The sequence below is a fragment of the Phyllobates terribilis genome, unplaced genomic scaffold, assembly GCF_046119375.1.
Source record: "Phyllobates terribilis strain yellow unplaced genomic scaffold, ASM4611937v1 Scaffold_2__4_contigs__length_985480577, whole genome shotgun sequence".
In the NCBI taxonomy this organism is placed as follows: Eukaryota; Metazoa; Chordata; class Amphibia; order Anura; family Dendrobatidae; genus Phyllobates; species Phyllobates terribilis.
The window spans coordinates 885,414,415-885,433,230 of record NW_027362762.1 but is presented as its reverse complement, the minus strand read 5'-3'; the positions used below and the strand labels follow the sequence as shown (position 1 = coordinate 885,433,230).

Genomic DNA, 18,816 nt, shown 5'->3' with positions numbered 1-18,816 from the left:
CCAGGAGGCTGCTGGGACTTGTAGTTTCACTTCGCTCCCTGTACGGATTACACAACAAATCTCTGCAGCCTCCTGTAATTACACAAAAACACCATAACAAAAACCTCCAGGTAGCCAATCACCGCTCTTCTAACATCTCCTCCAAGGAATTACTTAGGAGTCGCGCCTCGCTATTGGTAAATTGAAATCAAAATATCTATTGGCTGGAAAAGAGAGAGGGGGCGTGGCTTTCAGCCACAGGAAAGTGTTTGCTGGGTTACCATAGAGTCTGCAGCTTCCGGTGTGTTCTGTGGTGTCTGTCCGTCAGTCTGTAGTGAGGAATCTCAGGCTGTGGAGGACCGGCCGCTATGTAGTCGGTGCTGTGTGTGGCCATTGCCGGTCACGGCTCCCATACACGGCGGCGGTGGTGAGGTGGGTCCTGTGGATGCTGCTGCTGCATATAGTAATGTGCTCATCTATCTGTCACATGTCAGTGTCTGCTGAGGGCCCCATAGGAAGCTGCAGCCATCAGTGGGCTCCTCTTGTTATTTTCTACACCATTATTCATGTCTTCTTTGCATAGAAATCGCATAGAAACCTTCCAGTCTGTGATGACCACACAGGTGCACCGATCAGCAGTGGAGCCACAGTACCAGGCACCACCTGCAGACAGGAGAGGCGCTGTGTCTGATTAATGCTATCTCTGTGTGAGCTCGGGGGTTGGGCTCCATGCACCCGACTGCAAATATTGGGAGTTTCATTTGATAAAGAAACTCTTATAATCGTCATTTTATTGAATATCATTTTATATTACTCCGTTTTCTTTTATTTCAGGACTCCTTTTTGCAGAAGCTGATGAAGAGGAGGAAGGTAGTGGGCGCCATACAGCGGCCATGATGTTGAAGCCTTCATAGGGCTCCCGCCGCAGCAGCACGGACTGGTCTTTGCTTTGTATCTCCCATGTTTAGTCTAATGGCGAATTGCTGTAGGAGTTGGTTTAAGCGATGGCGTCAGCCGGTGAGGTGAGTTGTAGACGCACGGCTGATCTGGAGCTACAGAAAAGTGCGCCCACTTGTGGATGTTATAGGACAGCTCTGTGCTCAGTCTTAACCCCTTCTCAACCCTGGGATTTTCCGTTTTTGTGTTTTCGTTTTTTGCTCCCCTTGTTCCCAGAGCCATAGCGTTTTTATTTTTTGGTCAATATGGCCTTGTGAGGGCTTATTTTTTGCGGGACGAGTTGTACTTTTAAATGCCATTACTAGTTTTACCATATCGTGTACGGGAAAACGGAAAAAAAATTCCAAGTGCGGTGAAATTGCAAAAAAAGTGCAATACCACAGATGTTTTTTTTTTAAATTTTTTTTTACCACGTTCACTGAATGGTAAAACTGACCTGCCAATATTATTCTCCAGGTCATTACGAGTTCGTAGACACCAAACATGTATAGGTTCTTTTTTATTTAAGTGGTGAAAAAAAACTCCAAAGTTTGGTTAAAAAAAAAAAAAAAAAAAAAAAAGTTCCATTTTCCAAGATCCGTAGCGTCTCTATTTTTCGGGATCTGGGGCCGGGTGAGGGCTTATTTTTTGCGCACCGAGCTGAAGTTTTATTGATACCATTTTGGGGCAGATCCGATGTTTTGATCGCCTGTTATTGCATTTTATTGCAATGTTGCGGTGACCAAAAAAACGTAATTTTGGCGTTTAGAATTTTTTTCTCGTTACACCGTTTACCGATCGGATTAATTCTTTTTTTATATTGATAGATCGGGCGATTTTGAACGCGGCGATACCAAATATGTGTATGTGGTTTTTTTTTATTATTATTTTATTTTGAATGGGGCGAAAGGGGGGTGATTTAAACTTTTATAATTTTTTTAATATTTTTAAAAACTTTTTTTTTTTCACTTTTTGCATGCTTCAATAGTCTCCATAGGAGACAAGAAGCAGCAACTGTCCGATCGCCTTTGCTACGTACAGATGATCAGCAGATCACCTGTATGTAGCAGAAATGGTCCTGTGCTATGAGCGCCGACCACTAGGTGGCACTCATAGCGACCAGCTCATGACAACCACTGGGGTCTACTGCAGACCCAGGGTTGTCATGCCCACCCATCGGTGACCCGCGATCACATGACGGGGTCACCGATGGGCGGGGTAAGTGACGCGCTTCTGGCGCGATTCCACCAGCGGCTATTGTGGGCACATGTCAGCTGTAATAATCAGCTGACATGTGCCCGGTTCAGTGCGGGCTCAGCGCTAGAGCCCTCACTGAACCGGGGTTACAGCCTGTGCGTACTATTACGGCACAGGCTGTAAAGTGGTTAAAGAAGTTGTCCACTACTTTATATGAACCCCCCAATGTATCCCCCCGGGGCCCAGAAGTGTTTTTGTAAATACCTTTCGGTGCCTTTTCTGCCTCTGAGCGGCGCTATCACTGGCCGCTCAGAGACATCATGTGACCCGTCATTGATGTCACGTTAAGTGAGGTGTGACATCAGTGGTGCACTCCCCGAGGTGGCTGCTGGGTTGTGGACGGAGTTACCCCGTGCGTCACACCCAGCATCCACCGCGCGCTTTCCCAGTGAATGAGGAGAGGGAGAGCGCGCGGTGGATGCAGGGTAACCCCGCCCAGAACCCAGCAGCCACCGGTGGAACGCGGAAGAGGGTCCCTCGGCTGCAGCCTGGACTTGTCGTGACGTCAGCGGATGTCAGCGCCGGCTGCAGCCGGGGGTCATGTGATGCCTGTGAGCGGCCAGTGATAGCGCCACTCACAGGCAGAAAAGGCACCACAAGGTATTTAGAGAAATACTTATGGCCCTGGGGGAATACATTGGGGGATCATATAAAGTAGTGGACAACCCCTTTAAAAGGGTTGTCCAGTATTTTTAAAATATGCCAATGTGTTTTAATGATAAATAGAAGCTTCCTTCTAATTACCTCCTGGTGCTGTTTCTGCCTGTGAGCGGCGCTATCTCTGGCCTCTCACAGGCAGCACGTGATCCCCTGCTGACGTCACATCAAATGAGGACCTACCCTGATGAAGCCGTATTGACAGCGATACGCGTGGGCTTCGCTCACTCCTATGGTCCCTCTCCCATTTTCCCCGCTACATCCACATGCATTTCTCTTCATCCCACCACACGGGGGTCTATATGAGTAACACTGCCTTTGACAGGTTGGAGTGGCTACACTAGTCTGCATTTCAGGTTTTTTATGTGTTATATGATCCATTATATAGGTGCTATACTGAGGTTAAATATTTTCTCAAGGGACGCCTGGTTTTGAGTTCTATATCTTTATTATACTATATACCTACATGTTTCTGCCTATATGATCCTCTATACCTGCTATTTTGTTCAACCAAACTGCAGTATTTCATGTATGGTGGTTATTTGTAACATGTTCTTATGGGAGAGTGTACCTAGCAATTGATCTGTGTCATTATCTGTACCTTCAGGTTATTGATTACTTGTGGACATGGTCTTTTTGTACGGTTTCTGTTTTTAATTGGTTTTGGCATGTTTGTGTCAGTGCACATTAATACATTTTGGAATTGTTTGATTTAACACTATTGACTCGTAGGTGTGCATTTCCATATTTCACTGTCTCTTTCTTCTTTTTTGCATCAAGTGGGGCGTGAGTCAGCGCTGGGGTCCCTGAGGTGGTTGCTGGGTTGTGGGTGGGGTTATTCCCAGCGTCACACCCAGCATCTACCGAGCGCTTTTCCAATTAATGGGGGCAGGGAGAGCGCGCGGTGGATGCCGGGTGTGACGTGCGGGGCAACCCCACCCACAGCCCAGCATCTGCCGGTGGAACGCGGAAGAGAGACCCCCGGCTGCAGCTTGGACTTGTCGTGACGTCTAAAGATGTCAGAGCCGGCTGCAGCCGGGGGTCAAGTGATGCCTGTGAGTGGCTACCGATAGCGCCACTTACAGGCAGAAACAGCAGCGGGAGGTAATTAGAAAGAAGCTTCTATTTATCATTAAAACACATAGGCATATTTTTAAAAGTACTGGACAGCCCCTTTAAAGAAGCCCTCCTCCTCCCATCAATGGTTTTTATCCTCTTAAAAGGGGTTTTCCCATGAACAAACTTCATTTTAATTAATATATCTTGGAATAATAAAAAGTTCCACAATTGGATGTGTTTAAAGCGCACCTGTCAGCAGGATTGTGCTCAGTAGTGGCTGTTGCCGATTATTGAACATCAGCTCCTCTAGAGTAGCTATGTGGTGGGGTGCTGGTACCAGACCCCCACCGATCTGATATTGATGATCTATCTCAAGGATACAGTACAGACCAAAAGTTTGGACACACCATTTAAAAAGATTTTTCTGTATTTTCATGACTATGAAAATTGTACATTCACACTGAAAGCATCAAAACTATGAATTAACACATGTGGAATTATATACGTAACAAAAAAGTGTGAAACAACTGAAAATATGTCTTATATTCTAGGCTCTTCAAAGTAGCCACCTTTTGCTTTGATGACTGCTTTGCACACTCTTGGCATTCTCTTGATGAGCTTCAAGAGGTAGTCACCGGAAATGGTCTTCCAACAATCTTGAAGGAGTTCCCAGAGATGCTTAGCACTTGTTGGCCCTTTTGCCTTCACTCTGCGGTCCAGCTCACCCCAAACCATCTCGATTGGGTTCAGGTCTGGTGACTGTGGAGGCCAGGTCATCTGGCGTAGCACCCCATCACTCTCCCTCTTGGTCAAATAGCCCTTACACAGCCTGGAGGTGTGTTTGGGATCATTGTCCTGTTGAAAAATAAATGATGGTCCAACTAAACGCAAACCGGATGGAATAGCATGCCGCTGCAAGATGCTGTGGTAGCCATGCTGGTTCAGTATGCCTTCAATTTTGAATAAATCCCCAACAGTGTCACCAGCAAAGCACCCCCACACCATCACACCTCCTCCTCCATGCTTCATGGTGGGAACCAGGCATGTAGAGTCCATCTGTTCACCTTTTCTGCGTCGCACAAAGACACGGTGGTTGGAACCAAAGATCTCAAATTTGGACTCCTCAGACCAAAGCACAGATTTCCACTGGTCTAATGTCCATTCCTTGTGTTCTTTAGCCCAAACAAGTCTCTTCTGCTTGTTGCCTGTCCTTAGCAGTGGTTTCCTAGCAGCTATTTTACCATGAAGGCCTGCTGCACAAAGTCTCCTCTTAACAGTTGTTGTAGAGATGTGTCTGCTGCTAGAACTCTGTGTGGCATTGACCTGGTCTCTAATCTGAGCTGCTGTTAACCTGCGATTTCTGAGGCTGGTGACTCGGATAAACTTATCCTCAGAAGCAGAGGTGACTCTTGGTCTTCCTTTCCTGGGGCAGTCCTCATGTGAGCCAGTTTCTTTGTAGCGCTTGATGGTTTTTGCAACTGCACTTGGGGACACTTTTTCAAAGTTTTCCCAATTTTTCGGACTGACTGACCTTAATTTTTTAAAGTAATGATGGCCACTCCTTTTTCTTTACTTAGCTGCTTTTTTCTTGCCATAATACAAATTCTAACAGTCTATTCAGTAGGACTATCAGCTGTGTATCCAGCAGACTTCTGCACAACACAACTGATGGTCCCAACCCCATTTATAAGGCAAGAAATCCCACTTATTAAACCTGACAGGGCACACCTGTGAAGTGAAAACCATTTCCGGTGACTACCTCTTGAGGCTCATCAAGAGAATGCCAAGAGTGTGCAAAGCAGTCATCAAAGCAAAAGGTGGCTACTTTGAAGAACCTAGAATATAAGACATATTTTCAGTTGTTTCACACTTTTTCGTTAAGTATATAATTCCACATGTGTTAATTCATAGTTTTGATGCCTTCAGTGTGAATGTACAATTTTCATAGTCATGAAAATACAGAAAAATCTTTTTAAATGGTGTGTCCAAACTTTTGGTCTGTACTGTATATCATCACTATCATATGACCAGACAATCCCTTTAGAGGAAACCTGTCATGTAAAATAGCACTATTAACCTGCAGATATGGGGTGAATCGGCAGGTTAATAGCGTTCTGATACTGTGTGACATCCGCTCTGAGAGCCCCGCTGCCAGGAGGAAATTAATTTTATTCCCCCAGCAGGATTGCTCTTTCAGTTATAGGGGTGGCACTGGTACAGTTTCGGTCACCGCTTAGTGTATAGAGAGCGGCGGCTGTAACGGTGACTGACAGCGAGATCCGTATCGAGCGTTGCTTTGCCTAGTAGTCTCCATGCACCAGCTGGTGGTGGTTAAGGAGAAGCTGGACCCCTTACATCTCCAGAAATGTTTTTTTTTTTCACCCATCCTATCTGTACCTGCTTTGTAAGAACCCAAGGCAGCTTTCTGTAGGTGGACGTCTTTCCTTTGGAGAAGACTGATTAGACTATAAGTCCTATTGAAAAGCTCAGGTGTTTTTCTTGTAGTCTCCTTGTAAAATCCCTGGTGAAGCTCATGTGTCCCAATACTTGGTTCTGCTGTTAATCATTTCTGCCTTCTCTGATGTGACTGGTTGTGGAGCGGCTCTGTATTCCCGGCGTCCTGATAATCTAATCTCGGTAATCTGCATGATCTGGTGTATTAGTTATGTCAGCACATCTATCTGACGCTACGGTGGTATATAGGGGTCACTGTCAGATAGTGACCGGTGACGCTGTCACATCTTGTAATTGAGTCTGTAAGGACCTGGTTGGTTTTGCTTCTGTGTAATAATAAGTGCATTTATTTTTATTTTTTTGTAATTTCTGGCCAGGTCCATCCCCACAGTGATGAGGGGCAGGGTGCGGAGGTCTCTGTCACACCCATGTCCTGGGACTCAAGGGACCCCTCCGCCTCACAAGAGGACAGGGTATTATAAATGGCACTATAGGCCAATCTCATATTACAGGTTTTCCATATTTAATAGGTGGACACACAATGACGGCTTTTTAAAAAAAAAATATATTTTATTTTATCTTGCTGTATGTGAAAAAATAATGTGAAAGGTATTTGTGTCATTGTCATTTTCTTTTCCTTCTTTATAGAAAAGTGACTCTGGTGATGGTGGGTTTGGATAATGCCGGCAAAACTGCAACTGTGAAAGGCATCCAAGGAGGTAAGTCATGGGGTATAAGCAGCCCACAAAATGCACTGCCTTTAACCCCTAAATGACCAGCAATGCGCCTTTTCACTAACTTGGGAAATAAGAGAACAACATCACTTGATGGATGAAAGTGCCGCAGCTGTCCAGAATAGCTGACGCCCTGCTGCATCAGCCATGATCGGTGTCTGCACCTCCTAGATGCTGCTGCCAATGGTGTCAGTGGCATCTAGATGGTTAACACAGATCGTGGTTGTGTGGTCCTGATGTTTGCCATGGCAATTCACAGCCAAGTAATGGCCCTAGAGTCTGCCGGCCATAGGGACCTATTCACCTGCTCAGAAGTTAGCAACATTTAGGTGGTAAAAATATTACTTTACATTCCTGTCATGCCCCTTTGCTTTAATTCCTGAAAAGCGCCTTAAGGGTTAATAAACTACCTGACAGCCTTTCTGAATATACTGAACGGTGCTGTTTTTTTTTTAATATCACATTTGGGGTTTTTCCAATATATAGGACCCCCCCAAAGTTATTTCAAAACTGAATAGGTCCCTAAAAAAAAAATGTTTGTTCATTTCCTTTGAAACGATGAAAAATTGCTGCAAAATTTTTAAATCTTCAAACATCCTAACAAAATAAAAGGACATCTGTAGGGTAGACATAAGGTAAACGCTATTTATTAGCTATTTTATATGGTATGACTATTTTCTCAGTAATTCACTTACTCGTGCTGTAAGGATTCAGTGGTCTGTGGCAGGGCTGTGGAGTCAGTAAGCCAAACCTCCGACTCCTCAATTTCCATGACACCGGCTCCGACTCCCTCATATATGGCTCATGTTTAGGCTGTGTGCCCACTATGCGTTTTTCAAGTGTTTCTGCAGCGGCAATTCCGCTGTAGAAACGCTTAATAAACGATTGGTAGAAGGTCTGCCATGGTCCCCAATGATAATCCCCATGTGCTGTGCACATGCTGGGGTAACTTCCGCAGCGGATTATCATTTCGGAAAAATCCGCAGCACGTCCATTAATTTCTCAGAAACGCGGCGTAATTGCCGCCATTGACTTGCATTGAATCGCTTAATATCCGCATGACTACATGTACACATGCGGATATTAAGAGATTCAATGCGCAGATGGTACCCGGGTCTGGAGAAGAGGAGACTCTCCTCTAGACCTGGGTACCATAGAACCTGAAGTTAACCCCTTTAAAGCCCAAGACGTATTAATACACGTCTGCGCCCTGGGCTTTAAGAACCTGACACGTATTAATACGTCTTTGTGATCGCGCCCGCACACAGGCTGAGCAGGCGCGATCGCCACCGGGTGTCAGCTGATAGTCACAGCTGACACCCGGTACTATGTGCAAGGAGTGGTCTCGCACCGCTCCCAGCACATTAACCCCGGCATTGCTGTGATCGAAGTCGATTGCAGCATTGCGGTGGCAAGGGGAGGTGATCGCAATACTCACCTCTTCTTCCGGCCTCCAGCGCTGTCTGCCGCTGCTTCCCGGATGTCGTCATGACGACCCGATGTCGTCATGACAACATCCGGGTCACCAGACAGCAGAAAGATATTTTAGTCATGCGCAGTGCATGACCAAACGATCTTCTCCCTGTGCAGTGCTGACAACCTGCATAGCACAGGGATGGTGCTCCATTCCTGTGCTATGCAGGCGATCAGAATAAAAAAAGTGAAAGTCTCATAGTGGGACAAAGTATAAAAGTAAAATAAGCGTCAGAAAGTGGGGGAAAAAAAAAAAAATTAAACATTTTAAAATAAAAAATAATCCACCAAAAATAAAAACATAATGTACCCATCAATAAATATTATTAAAAAAAAAAAAAAAAAAAAAAACAGTAAAAGTACACATATTTGGTATCGCCGTGTCCGGAACGACCTGACATATAAAATTGTCCCACTAATTAACCCCTTCAGTGAACACGGTAAAAAAAAAGCGAAAAATAATGCTTTATCATCATGCCGCCAAACAAAAAATGTAATATCACGCGATTAAAAAGACGAATATAAATAAAAATGGTACAGCTGAAAACGTCATCTTGTCCCGCAAAAAACAAGCCGCCATACAGCTCCATCAGCCGAAAAATAAAAAAGCTATAGCTGTCAGAATAAAGCGATGCAAAAAAATAATTTATTCTATAAAATTGCTTTTATGTAAAAGCGCCAAAACATAGAAAAACGATATAAATGTGGTACCGCTGTAAACGTATTGACCCGAAGAATAAAGCTGCCTTATCAATTTTACCACACGCGGAACAGAATTAAAAAATAAAAAAAAAATTCCTGAATTGTTGTTTTTTGTTTATTCTGCCTCCCAAAAATCGGAATAAAAGGTGATCAAAAAATGGCACATGCCTTAAAATGGCACCAATAAAAACGTCAACTCATCCCGCAAAAAACAAGCTGTCACATGACTCTGCCAAAATATGGAATAATTATAGCTCTCAAAATATGGCGATGCAAAAAATAGATTTTACAAAAAAATGCGTCTTTTAGTGTGTGACAGTTGTCAATCATAGAAACCCGATTATGATTCTGGCATTGCTGTAATCGCACCGACCCGAAGAATAAAGTTGTCTAATCACTTATACCACACGAGGAACGGCTTAAAAAATAAACTCTCGGGCTAGGGTTGGGCTAGGGTTGGGCTAGGGTTGGGCTAGGGTTGGGCTAGGGTTGGGCTAGGGTTGGGCTAGGGTTGGGCTAGGGTTGGGCTAGGGTTGGGCTAGGGCAAGGGTTAGGGTTGGGATTTTTTTCAAAATTAAAAAAAAAAAAAAAGATGCCGATATGGCAACTAGTGTTGAGCGTAAGTGCTCGCTACTTGAGTTTGCATCGGGTGCTCGTGTATGCACTGAGTATTGCGGGTGCTCAAGTGACATGCTCCAGTCTCCACCCCATATGCTTCGCGGCCAAAAAAACCTTTCGGGGATTGTCTGCCATGTACGAGCGATCCCCGCATATTTTTTTTTGGGAGTCTAATAACCGTGAAACATGCGGGCGGGGACTCGAGCACCCGTAATACATGGTGCATACCGGAGTACCCGATGCAAACTCAAGTAGCGAGCGCTTGCTCTCAAGACTAATGACAACTTATTCAATATGATGACCTAATGTTATCAAATTCTGTGTCGTACCTCTGGGTTCAAAATGTTCCCTTGATAAAATCCTTGAGGGGTGTAGTTTCCAAAATGGGGTCACTTGTGGGAGGTTTCCACTATTTAGGCACATCAGGGGCTCTCCAAATGCGACATGGCGTCCATTCTCTGTTCCAGCCAATTTTTTTTAAGCTTGATTTGTTTTATAAACAATTATACATTGCATTTGGTAGTAGAAAACATCCAGAGACATCACATCAACATAAATTTACATCGATGAGGACATAATAAAATAAACTGGTCGGATGGGTTATCGCATGCATATAAATAATTTATTTGCCCTGTGAATGTCACTTCTTCGATTCCAGACAATTTTGCGTTCAAAAAGTCACACAGTGCTCCTTCCCTTCTGAACTCTGACGTACGCCCAAACACTGTATTTTCCCCACATATGTGGGGTATCAGCGCACTCAGGAGAAATTGCACAAAAGTTTTTGGGGTCCATTTTCTCTTCTTACCCTTGTGAAAATAAAAAAATTGGGGCTAAAACATCATTTTTGTAGAAAAAGTTTTACTTTTTTATTTTCACGGCACCATGTTCTAAACTTCTGTAAAGGACTTGGGGGTTCAGGGTGCTCACCACACATCTAGATAAGTTCCCTGAGGGGTCTAGTTTCCAAAATGGTGTCACTTGTGGGAGAGTTTCCACTGTTTAGGCACATCAGGGGCTCCCCAAAGGCAACATGGCGTCCGCTAATTATTCAAGCAAATTTTACATTCAAAAAGTCAAATGGCGCTCCTTCCCTTCCGAGCCCTGCCGTGCGTCCAAACAGTGGTTATTCCCCACATATTGGGTATCGGTGTGCCCAAGGGAAATTGCGCAACAAATTTTGGCGTCCATTTTTTCCTGTTACCCCTGGGTCTAAAGTAACATTTTTGTGAAAAAAAGTTAAATGTTCATGTTTTTCTTCCAGATTACAAAAATTCCTGTGAAGCACCTGAAGGGTTAATAAAGTTCTTGAATGTGGTTTTGAGCACCTTGAGGGGTGCAGTTTTTAGAATGGTGTCACTTTTGGGTATTTTCTGTCATAAAGACCCCTCAGGGTGACTTCAAATGTGATGTGGTCCCTAAAAAAATGGTTTTGTAAATTTTGTTGGAAAAATGAGAAATCTCTGGTCAACTTTTAACCCTTATTGCTCCCTAATAAAAAAAAAAAAAATTTTGGTTCCAAAATTGTGCTGATGTAAAGTAGACATGTGGGAAATGTTATTTATTAACTATTTTGTGTGACATATCTCTCTGATTTAAGGGCATTAAAATAAAAATTTTGAAAATTGCAAAATTTTCGCCAAATTTCAGTTTTTTTCAAAAATAAATGCAAGTGATATCGAAGAAATTTTACCACAATCATGAAGTACAATATGTCACGAAAAAACACTCTCAGAATCAGTGGGATCCGTTGAAGCTTCCAGAGTAATTACCTCATAAAGTGACAGTGGTCAGAATTGTAAAAATTGGCCTGGTCATTAACGTGCAAACCAGCTTGGGTTGTAAAGGGGTTAAAAAAGAATTAAAATATAAAAGAACATTATTCTCACCTTCTGATGGCCCCCGGTCTCCTGTACGGTGCGTTCGGTGTCTTCGGCGGCTAGTGGTGGTGTAAAAGGACCTTCCATGACGTCATATAGTCATGTGACAGGTCACGCGACCGCTAACGTCGGCAGCCACGTGACCTGTCACATGACTAAATGACGTCATGGAAGGTCTTTTTACACCACCGCGAGCCGTCAAAGACACCGGAGAAGGAGACCAGGGGAGTATAATGTTTTTTTTTTTTTTTCTATTGATGCTGCATTTCCAGCATCGTAACTTGATCAGACGGCATGGATTTATATAGTGTGACCTAGGGAAAATATATATTCTTGTACCTTGTTAGCCAGTAGATAGAAAAATATTTAGATTTGAGAGTCCTCAGTGGTTGATACCTTTTAATGGTTAACTGAAAAGATGGTAACAAATTGCAAGCTTTCGAGACTACGCAGGTCTCTTCATCAGGCTTCATATATTTTTCTATAGTGTGACCAAGTTGTAAAGCACTTTCCAAGTTATATTAAAATCGCTTGGAAAAGCGCTTGATAACCCGCATGCGGAAATGCAAGTGAAGAACGCTTGACAAACGCTTCTACCTGGCGGGAAAAACGCATGGGAGATGCAGAAAAAATCCAGAGCATTTCTGCTTCGTGGGCACTTAGCCTTAAGTGATAAATTTACTGTAACACAGATTCATCTCAGCTAAAAGTCTAGACCCTTAGATCAGGAATAGGACAGACATTTATAGGACATTTCATAACTTTCCTAAATGCTTATGAAAAAAATATTCCCCACAAACTACATTGAACTACTGTACTGTAATTTATTATATATTTTAGGAGTTGGACTTGATCCATTTTATACCGACTCTGACTCCACCAAAATGGGCTCCGACTCCACAGCCCTGGTCTGTGGACGCATAGAGTGACTGCGGACATTTATCAGAAGACCGGACAACCCCAGTGTCCTCACCTCCTTGACTTTAGACAGTTGATTTGCACCTGATTATCAGCAATATTAGGCTGCTAGAAGCATCTTGATATACTAAATGGCCGTTGCCTGTCTCACGGCCCGTCACCTCCCCAGAGCGGCGAGCACTGTGCTTTTATCGGATTGTCAATATAGCATCACATTATCTACGTATGTTTTTTTTTTGATGGACAGGGTCATTAATGGAGTACTAGAGCGGAGCAAGATCGTGGCTAAAAACAGGAGACAGGTTTTATATGTCGGGTCTGTGGTCTCTTGCAGTAAGGTCTGGGTCAGGGTTCAAAGACCATGTAGTAAGAGGTTCACCCCGACTCCACCACTTCCTCCAGTGTATACATTACTTTCCTTGACACTTTGGAGGCTATTTATCAAAGCATTTTTGTCAGATTTTTGGCAAAAAGGACTTTGAAAAGTCTCAAGATTTTGGGCGCAACGTGAGGTATCACAAAAAAATGCAACTTCTGGTGTTTTCTTTCTATTTTCACCCCAAAGTGGGCATAGCTGGGACATGGACGTCCTTACTCATCAAATTCATGACGTGTGTCGGCATTCGATATGCTGCAAATCTTACTCCAGCTCCAGCTGAAGCTGGAGTAAGAGTTGTGGTGGGGTGCACGCCACTACACGCCTCGCCTGATTCATTAAGAGGCATGAGCCCCCTCATCTACTGCAGCGATTGAATCGCCGGTGTTGATGAACCGCCCCATTTGTGTACAGTAGTTAATGTTACTGAAGAGCTCCTAACATTTCTTACTGTAGTGACAGCTGCCATGGAAGTGTTAAACATTTTATTGTAACGTCCAGCAGGAGACCTTGTTCTTTCAACACAACACGCGGCTAGATAAAACGTAGCACATACTCGTGTTATTTCTGGAACATGGCGCCTGCATTCTTGACCATTGCTCCTTTGTTACAGAATCTCCACAAGATGTGGCCCCGACCGTGGGCTTCTCCAAAGCAGATATTCGACAGGGCAGATTTGACATCACAATGTTTGATCTCGGCGGTGGCAAGCAGATCCGTGGCATTTGGAAGAACTATTACGCCGAGTCCTATGGAGTGGTGTTTGTTATTGATTCCAGTGATGTCGACAGGATGGAAGAAACAAAGGAGACTGTGGCGGAGGTTCTCCGACATCCCAAGATTGCAGGAAAACCAGTATTAGTGTGAGTAAAGCATCTGTCTATGGAGTCTAATTCCTTTTTCTTCTGGGATTTTTGTAGTAGATGATTACTATCTTGCGTAAATATTTTCCTGCACAAAACATTCACACAAGACTTTTCCAGACCTTCTTAAGAGATCTAAAAAGACAATAAGGCACCGGCTTCACTAAGTCACTGTTCACTAAGAATTACTAAGTCTTAAAATTTCTACGCAACTCTGAAGTTGCTTAAAAAATATCGCCACTTTTGTTATTTTCACGCCAGTTCCTGCCAGCTATGCCAATATGAGTGTAGCATGGGCAGTACGAGGAGTGCCCAATGCCATCGCCACCTGTCAAAGTAATGAAAGGTTGCACCACTTTAATGGTGTAGCTTACTCCAGAGATTTACTTCATCCCCTGGCATTTCTACCAGGGGCACATCTTCTGTAAGTTGAGACACAGATCACGGGAGCTGTGACGTCTTCAGACTGCCCACCGTTACAAGGGCTGTTTCACTACATTCTTGAAGAACCCATTTAATGAGTTAAGCGCATGTTACTTCAGCCACATGTGAGCAGACACACACCGAGAGAAGAGCTATGGCACACAGCTTAGGAGCAGGGACAGACCAGTACTAGTGGAGCACTGCGGTGCAAATTACTGGATCCCCCATATATCAGAAGGAGAGAGACCCTTGATCCCTGTTTGGCACTGTATAAGGCCACATTCACACGTTCAGTATTTGGTCAGTATTTTACATCAGTATTTGTAAGCCAAAACCAGGAGTGGAACAACCAGCGGAAAAGTATAACACGTCACCACTTCTGTATTTATCACCCACTCCTGGTTTTGACTTACAAATACTGATGTAAAATACTGACCAAATACTGAACATGTGAACGTGGCCTAAAGGAGTGTATGAACTAGGGAAGAGGCGATATGCCCTGATGGCTTTATCCCCTGGAGTAAGAAGAAGTTGTGAAATGCCAGGCTATTAATCAGCCATATTTCTTTTAGAGAGAAACACTTGATCAAGCCTCCTACTCTTTTCAGAGTGCTGACTGCGTAGACAGAGCCCACCCTTCTTCCGAAAGATGGGATTCCTGAAAGTTGAACTCTTCCCACCTACAAAAAATACTTTTAATATGCCATGACTTTCTCAAAAATTAATTTATATTGCAGTCCTTCAAAGCGTTTATTATGACAATGTGACCCTCAAAACAGACAAGGCTGTGCACCTCAGATTTAGCGGCTCCGCACCTATAGGTGGCAGTAGAGGCACAGCTTTTCTCCGCCTATTATTTATTTTTTTGAGTGACATTACTCTTTAAGCAGTTGTATTTCCACAGTCTTGAGAAATAGTTGAGTTCACACTTTTTTTTTTTAAATGCTTGTTAAAGCGTAAACATCTATGGCGTGCAAAATAATGCAAAAGTGAACCAATATACATTAGTTTTATTGTGTTCTTCACAGGATCTGCCCTGACTTTTTTTTTTTTTTTGTTACTGAAGTCACTGGGAGAGTTTATATTTGGATGTGTGTATACACGCTCACAAAAAGTCCCTAAAGTTACCAACTTGAAACCAGAAATATGGGATTGCTGAACTCAGATCCCTATGCTGTATAATGACACATCATCAACATGTTGTGCTGTAGGAAAATGATTGAACCAAGATGTCATGTAGATTAGTCAACAGCAAGGCCGTCAGATCCGAGGTCATGGATGAGCTTACCGGACACCGTTGTTTCAGAACCTTGTGGTTCTCCAGACATGAGATTATGTATAGCCGTGGTAAGTTTGCCAATTGCAGAGCATCACAATAAAGGATCTTTGAGTGATATGTATTGCCCTTCTGATAAATGGCGATTAGTTTTGATGCTCAAATGACTTTTTCCAACCAGTAGAAACATGCACGTTAACCATCTTCCAGTGTATGCCCCTTCTAGTAAAGCCTACGCTATTTGGTGTCCCATAGTGTAGCCTTATGCTTACAAAAGGGTGGCAAGGTCCGTCAGAATGAGACACACCTTGGTAATAAATATTCAGATTGCCACATTAGGATCCCTGCCTATGCACCCTATTAAATGGCTTATACTGGATTAGAAGAAGATGGCTAGGCTTTACATGGGGTTGCGTAGAAGTTTCCTGGACTAGCTGTAGTATTACTCACAGCCTATGGACTGCGAGATGCTGTTTCTTTAAAAAAGGGTCCTGTTTATCTAGTCCTGTATAACCAGAGAGGCAACAAGGATGTCTCCTGTAATTGTAGATTTGTAGTGTTCTGGTCCATCTGCCATTGATTTCTGATAAGGCTTCAGGACCAGGGTTCTGCAAAAGTAGAGCTGAGAAAAAAACGATCATGTTGGATCAGAAACCCACCTATAATATCGGACACCTACTCATGCTGTTAATGTAGGGTCCCCAAAGCTGGTTCAGCCCTGTGTCCCCTGTACACCTTTCCCTGCACGGAGGTGTTCTCGGCGTTCTTGGCCGCTTGGCGGCACAGAACTGCAACCAACCTGAATTGGACAGCACTATACTGTGGTAAATCACAAAAGAGATTCACCTGTGATTGTCGGCACCAATGTGACATGAATTAGCCTATGAATCAGTGTTTTATTATTAGCAAACACAAGACTTCCAAAGGGTATAAGGCCATCTCCAAAGACTGTGGTATCCCAATTTCAACAGTGCGCAATGTTATTAAGAAGTTTGCCAAGTATGGAACCGTCAACCTCACTGGACGTGGGGGAAAGAGGAAAATTGTCTTCAAAGGTTGGTGCGAATGGTGGAAAAACCACCACGTCAAACGTCTAAAGACCTGAAGGTCAACCTGGAACAGTCTGAGGTCATGGTTTCAACAAGTACCATATGCCACACACTAAACCAAGCAAAGCTTTATGGGCGAAGGCCAAGGAAGAAACCATTGCTGAAGAAAAGACATAAAAAGGAACGACTGATCTTTGCCAAAGAGTACCTTGACAAACCACACTCCTTCTGGGAAAATGTTCTATGGACAGATGAAACAAAAATAGCTTTTTGTCAATGTATAGCAATAGTTTGTTTACAGACGGCGCAATGGAGCTTATAAGGAAAAAAACACCTTACCAACAGTTAAGCATGGTGGAGGATCCATAATGCTGTTGGGTTGCTTTGCTGCGTCTGGTACTGGAGGCCTTGACCATATCACAGGAATCATGAAATCAGAGAATTATCGAGATTTTGGAGCGTAATGTCCTACCCAGTGTAAGAAAACTTGGTCTGAGATGAAGATCATGGGTCCTTCAGCAAGTCAGTGTCCCAAAGCACACATCCAAAAGTACACAGGAAAGGTTGAAAAAGAAAAAATGGACTGTTATTTAAAATGGGCAGTAATGAGTCCTGACCTCAATCCCATTGAAGATATTTGGGGTGAGCTGAAATCTGCCATTGGGGAAAAAAAAACCCTGCAAACATTCAAGAGCTTGAACAAACTTCAAAGGAAGAGTGTGAGAAAACTCCATCTGAGAAGAGCAAGAAGCTTATAGATGTATACAAGAAACGTTTGGAAGCTGTCAGCAATGCCAAAGGGTGCGCAACCAAGTATTAATTAGGGGTGCCTATATTGCTGCACATGCTGTTTTATTCGTTTTTTTCTTTGAAATTGCAACACGGAAGTTGAAAAACAAATGTTTTATTATTGTATTACTTTGGACCCCTAATTAAAAAATCCTGAGGATGTAACTTTTGTACATTTCCATTTGTTTATGAAGATATTGTGCAGTCTATGAAAAAAATGAAGGGGTGCAAATAATGGTGCAAAGCACTGTACTTCTCTCAACACTGGATGGCCAGGGCGGTGCTGAGCATGGAAAAATTGTAAATGCAGTGGTACCGGAAGTATTGGGAGAGGAAAAGATGTGAATAAAAAGTAACCTTTATTAAGCAAAAATATAAAATTATTCTATATTAAAATTGATCTTTAACAGCCTTTTTTTTGGCCCTTAGTAAAAGCCGGTATACTGGCGAAATGCGCGTCAGGGACTGTGTCCCGAGTTATTCCAGTGGTAGTTGAGTGGGGAATTATTCATATACCCCATCAGACATTAGAACTGTGACAGTACATGTAGACGCGTCGATCACAGCGCATGAGGACAGCCGCTGCCTGTGCCAGATTGAAGTTGCAGCGATCAGCTGTGCTGGCGTTCTCACGCGGCCGGGCGTGCTGAGCTGCATAAGATAGCAGCAGCTGCAGATGTGAATGGTATGGTCCGCTGTTTTACACATCACTCCTTATTGGAGATCATTGTCATCTCAGCACATCTATACTGAGCCTGATCGCTATCCTATGTACCTGCAGCGATCAGCTGTGCCTATATCTTTATGCGGCCGGGTACACTGACCGCATGTAATAGGGGCATAGCGGTGATGTACGGTGTAATACGTCACTATAAGGATAATACTGATTGTGAGATCACCACCTCAATGTGACTGCATGTACACTTACTGATATACAGTATATTGCACCTATTGTATGAGCAGTGATTTGGCTCGTGCGTCTTAATCTGGGTGCGATTACTACGAGTCTGTCCAGTTAATAAATCTTTAAATTATGATCCCTTCATAAATTATGAGAGACAACCCTAATAACTACATCCTACATCTGTGGTTACTTTAGGGTTTGTATATGGAAGAATGTACTGTCTGATTTGAGTGCAGTCAATGTGTATGTAATATAACACCTCTGATGTACAGTGGGGGAAATAAGTATTTGATCCCTTGCTGTTTTTGTAAGTTTGCCCACTGACAAAGACCTGAACAGTCTATAATTTTAAGGGTAGGTTAATTTTAACATTCAGAGAATATCCCAAAAAAATAAAAAATCAAGAATATCACATTGTATAAATTAGATTAATTGATTTGCATTTTGCAGTGAGAACTAAGTATTTGAT

At 43.2% G+C, this 18,816-nt stretch overlaps 1 protein-coding gene across 2 annotated transcripts in view; it reads left to right on the top strand.

Annotated features, from left to right (window-relative positions):
- The first annotated feature begins 227 nt into the window (after positions 1 to 227).
- Positions 228 to 18,816, top strand: part of ARL13B (ARF like GTPase 13B) — a 61,085-nt gene continuing 42,496 nt past the window's right edge. For both annotated transcript variants that reach the window (XM_073668179.1, XM_073668178.1), the window contains exons 1-4: positions 228 to 411; positions 814 to 1,001; positions 6,991 to 7,061; positions 13,657 to 13,906. In XM_073668179.1, the coding sequence (XP_073524280.1) occupies positions 940 to 1,001; positions 6,991 to 7,061; positions 13,657 to 13,906 (383 nt within the window). In that variant the 5' untranslated portion in view covers positions 228 to 411; positions 814 to 939. The remainder of the gene's footprint in view (positions 412 to 813; positions 1,002 to 6,990; positions 7,062 to 13,656; positions 13,907 to 18,816) is intronic.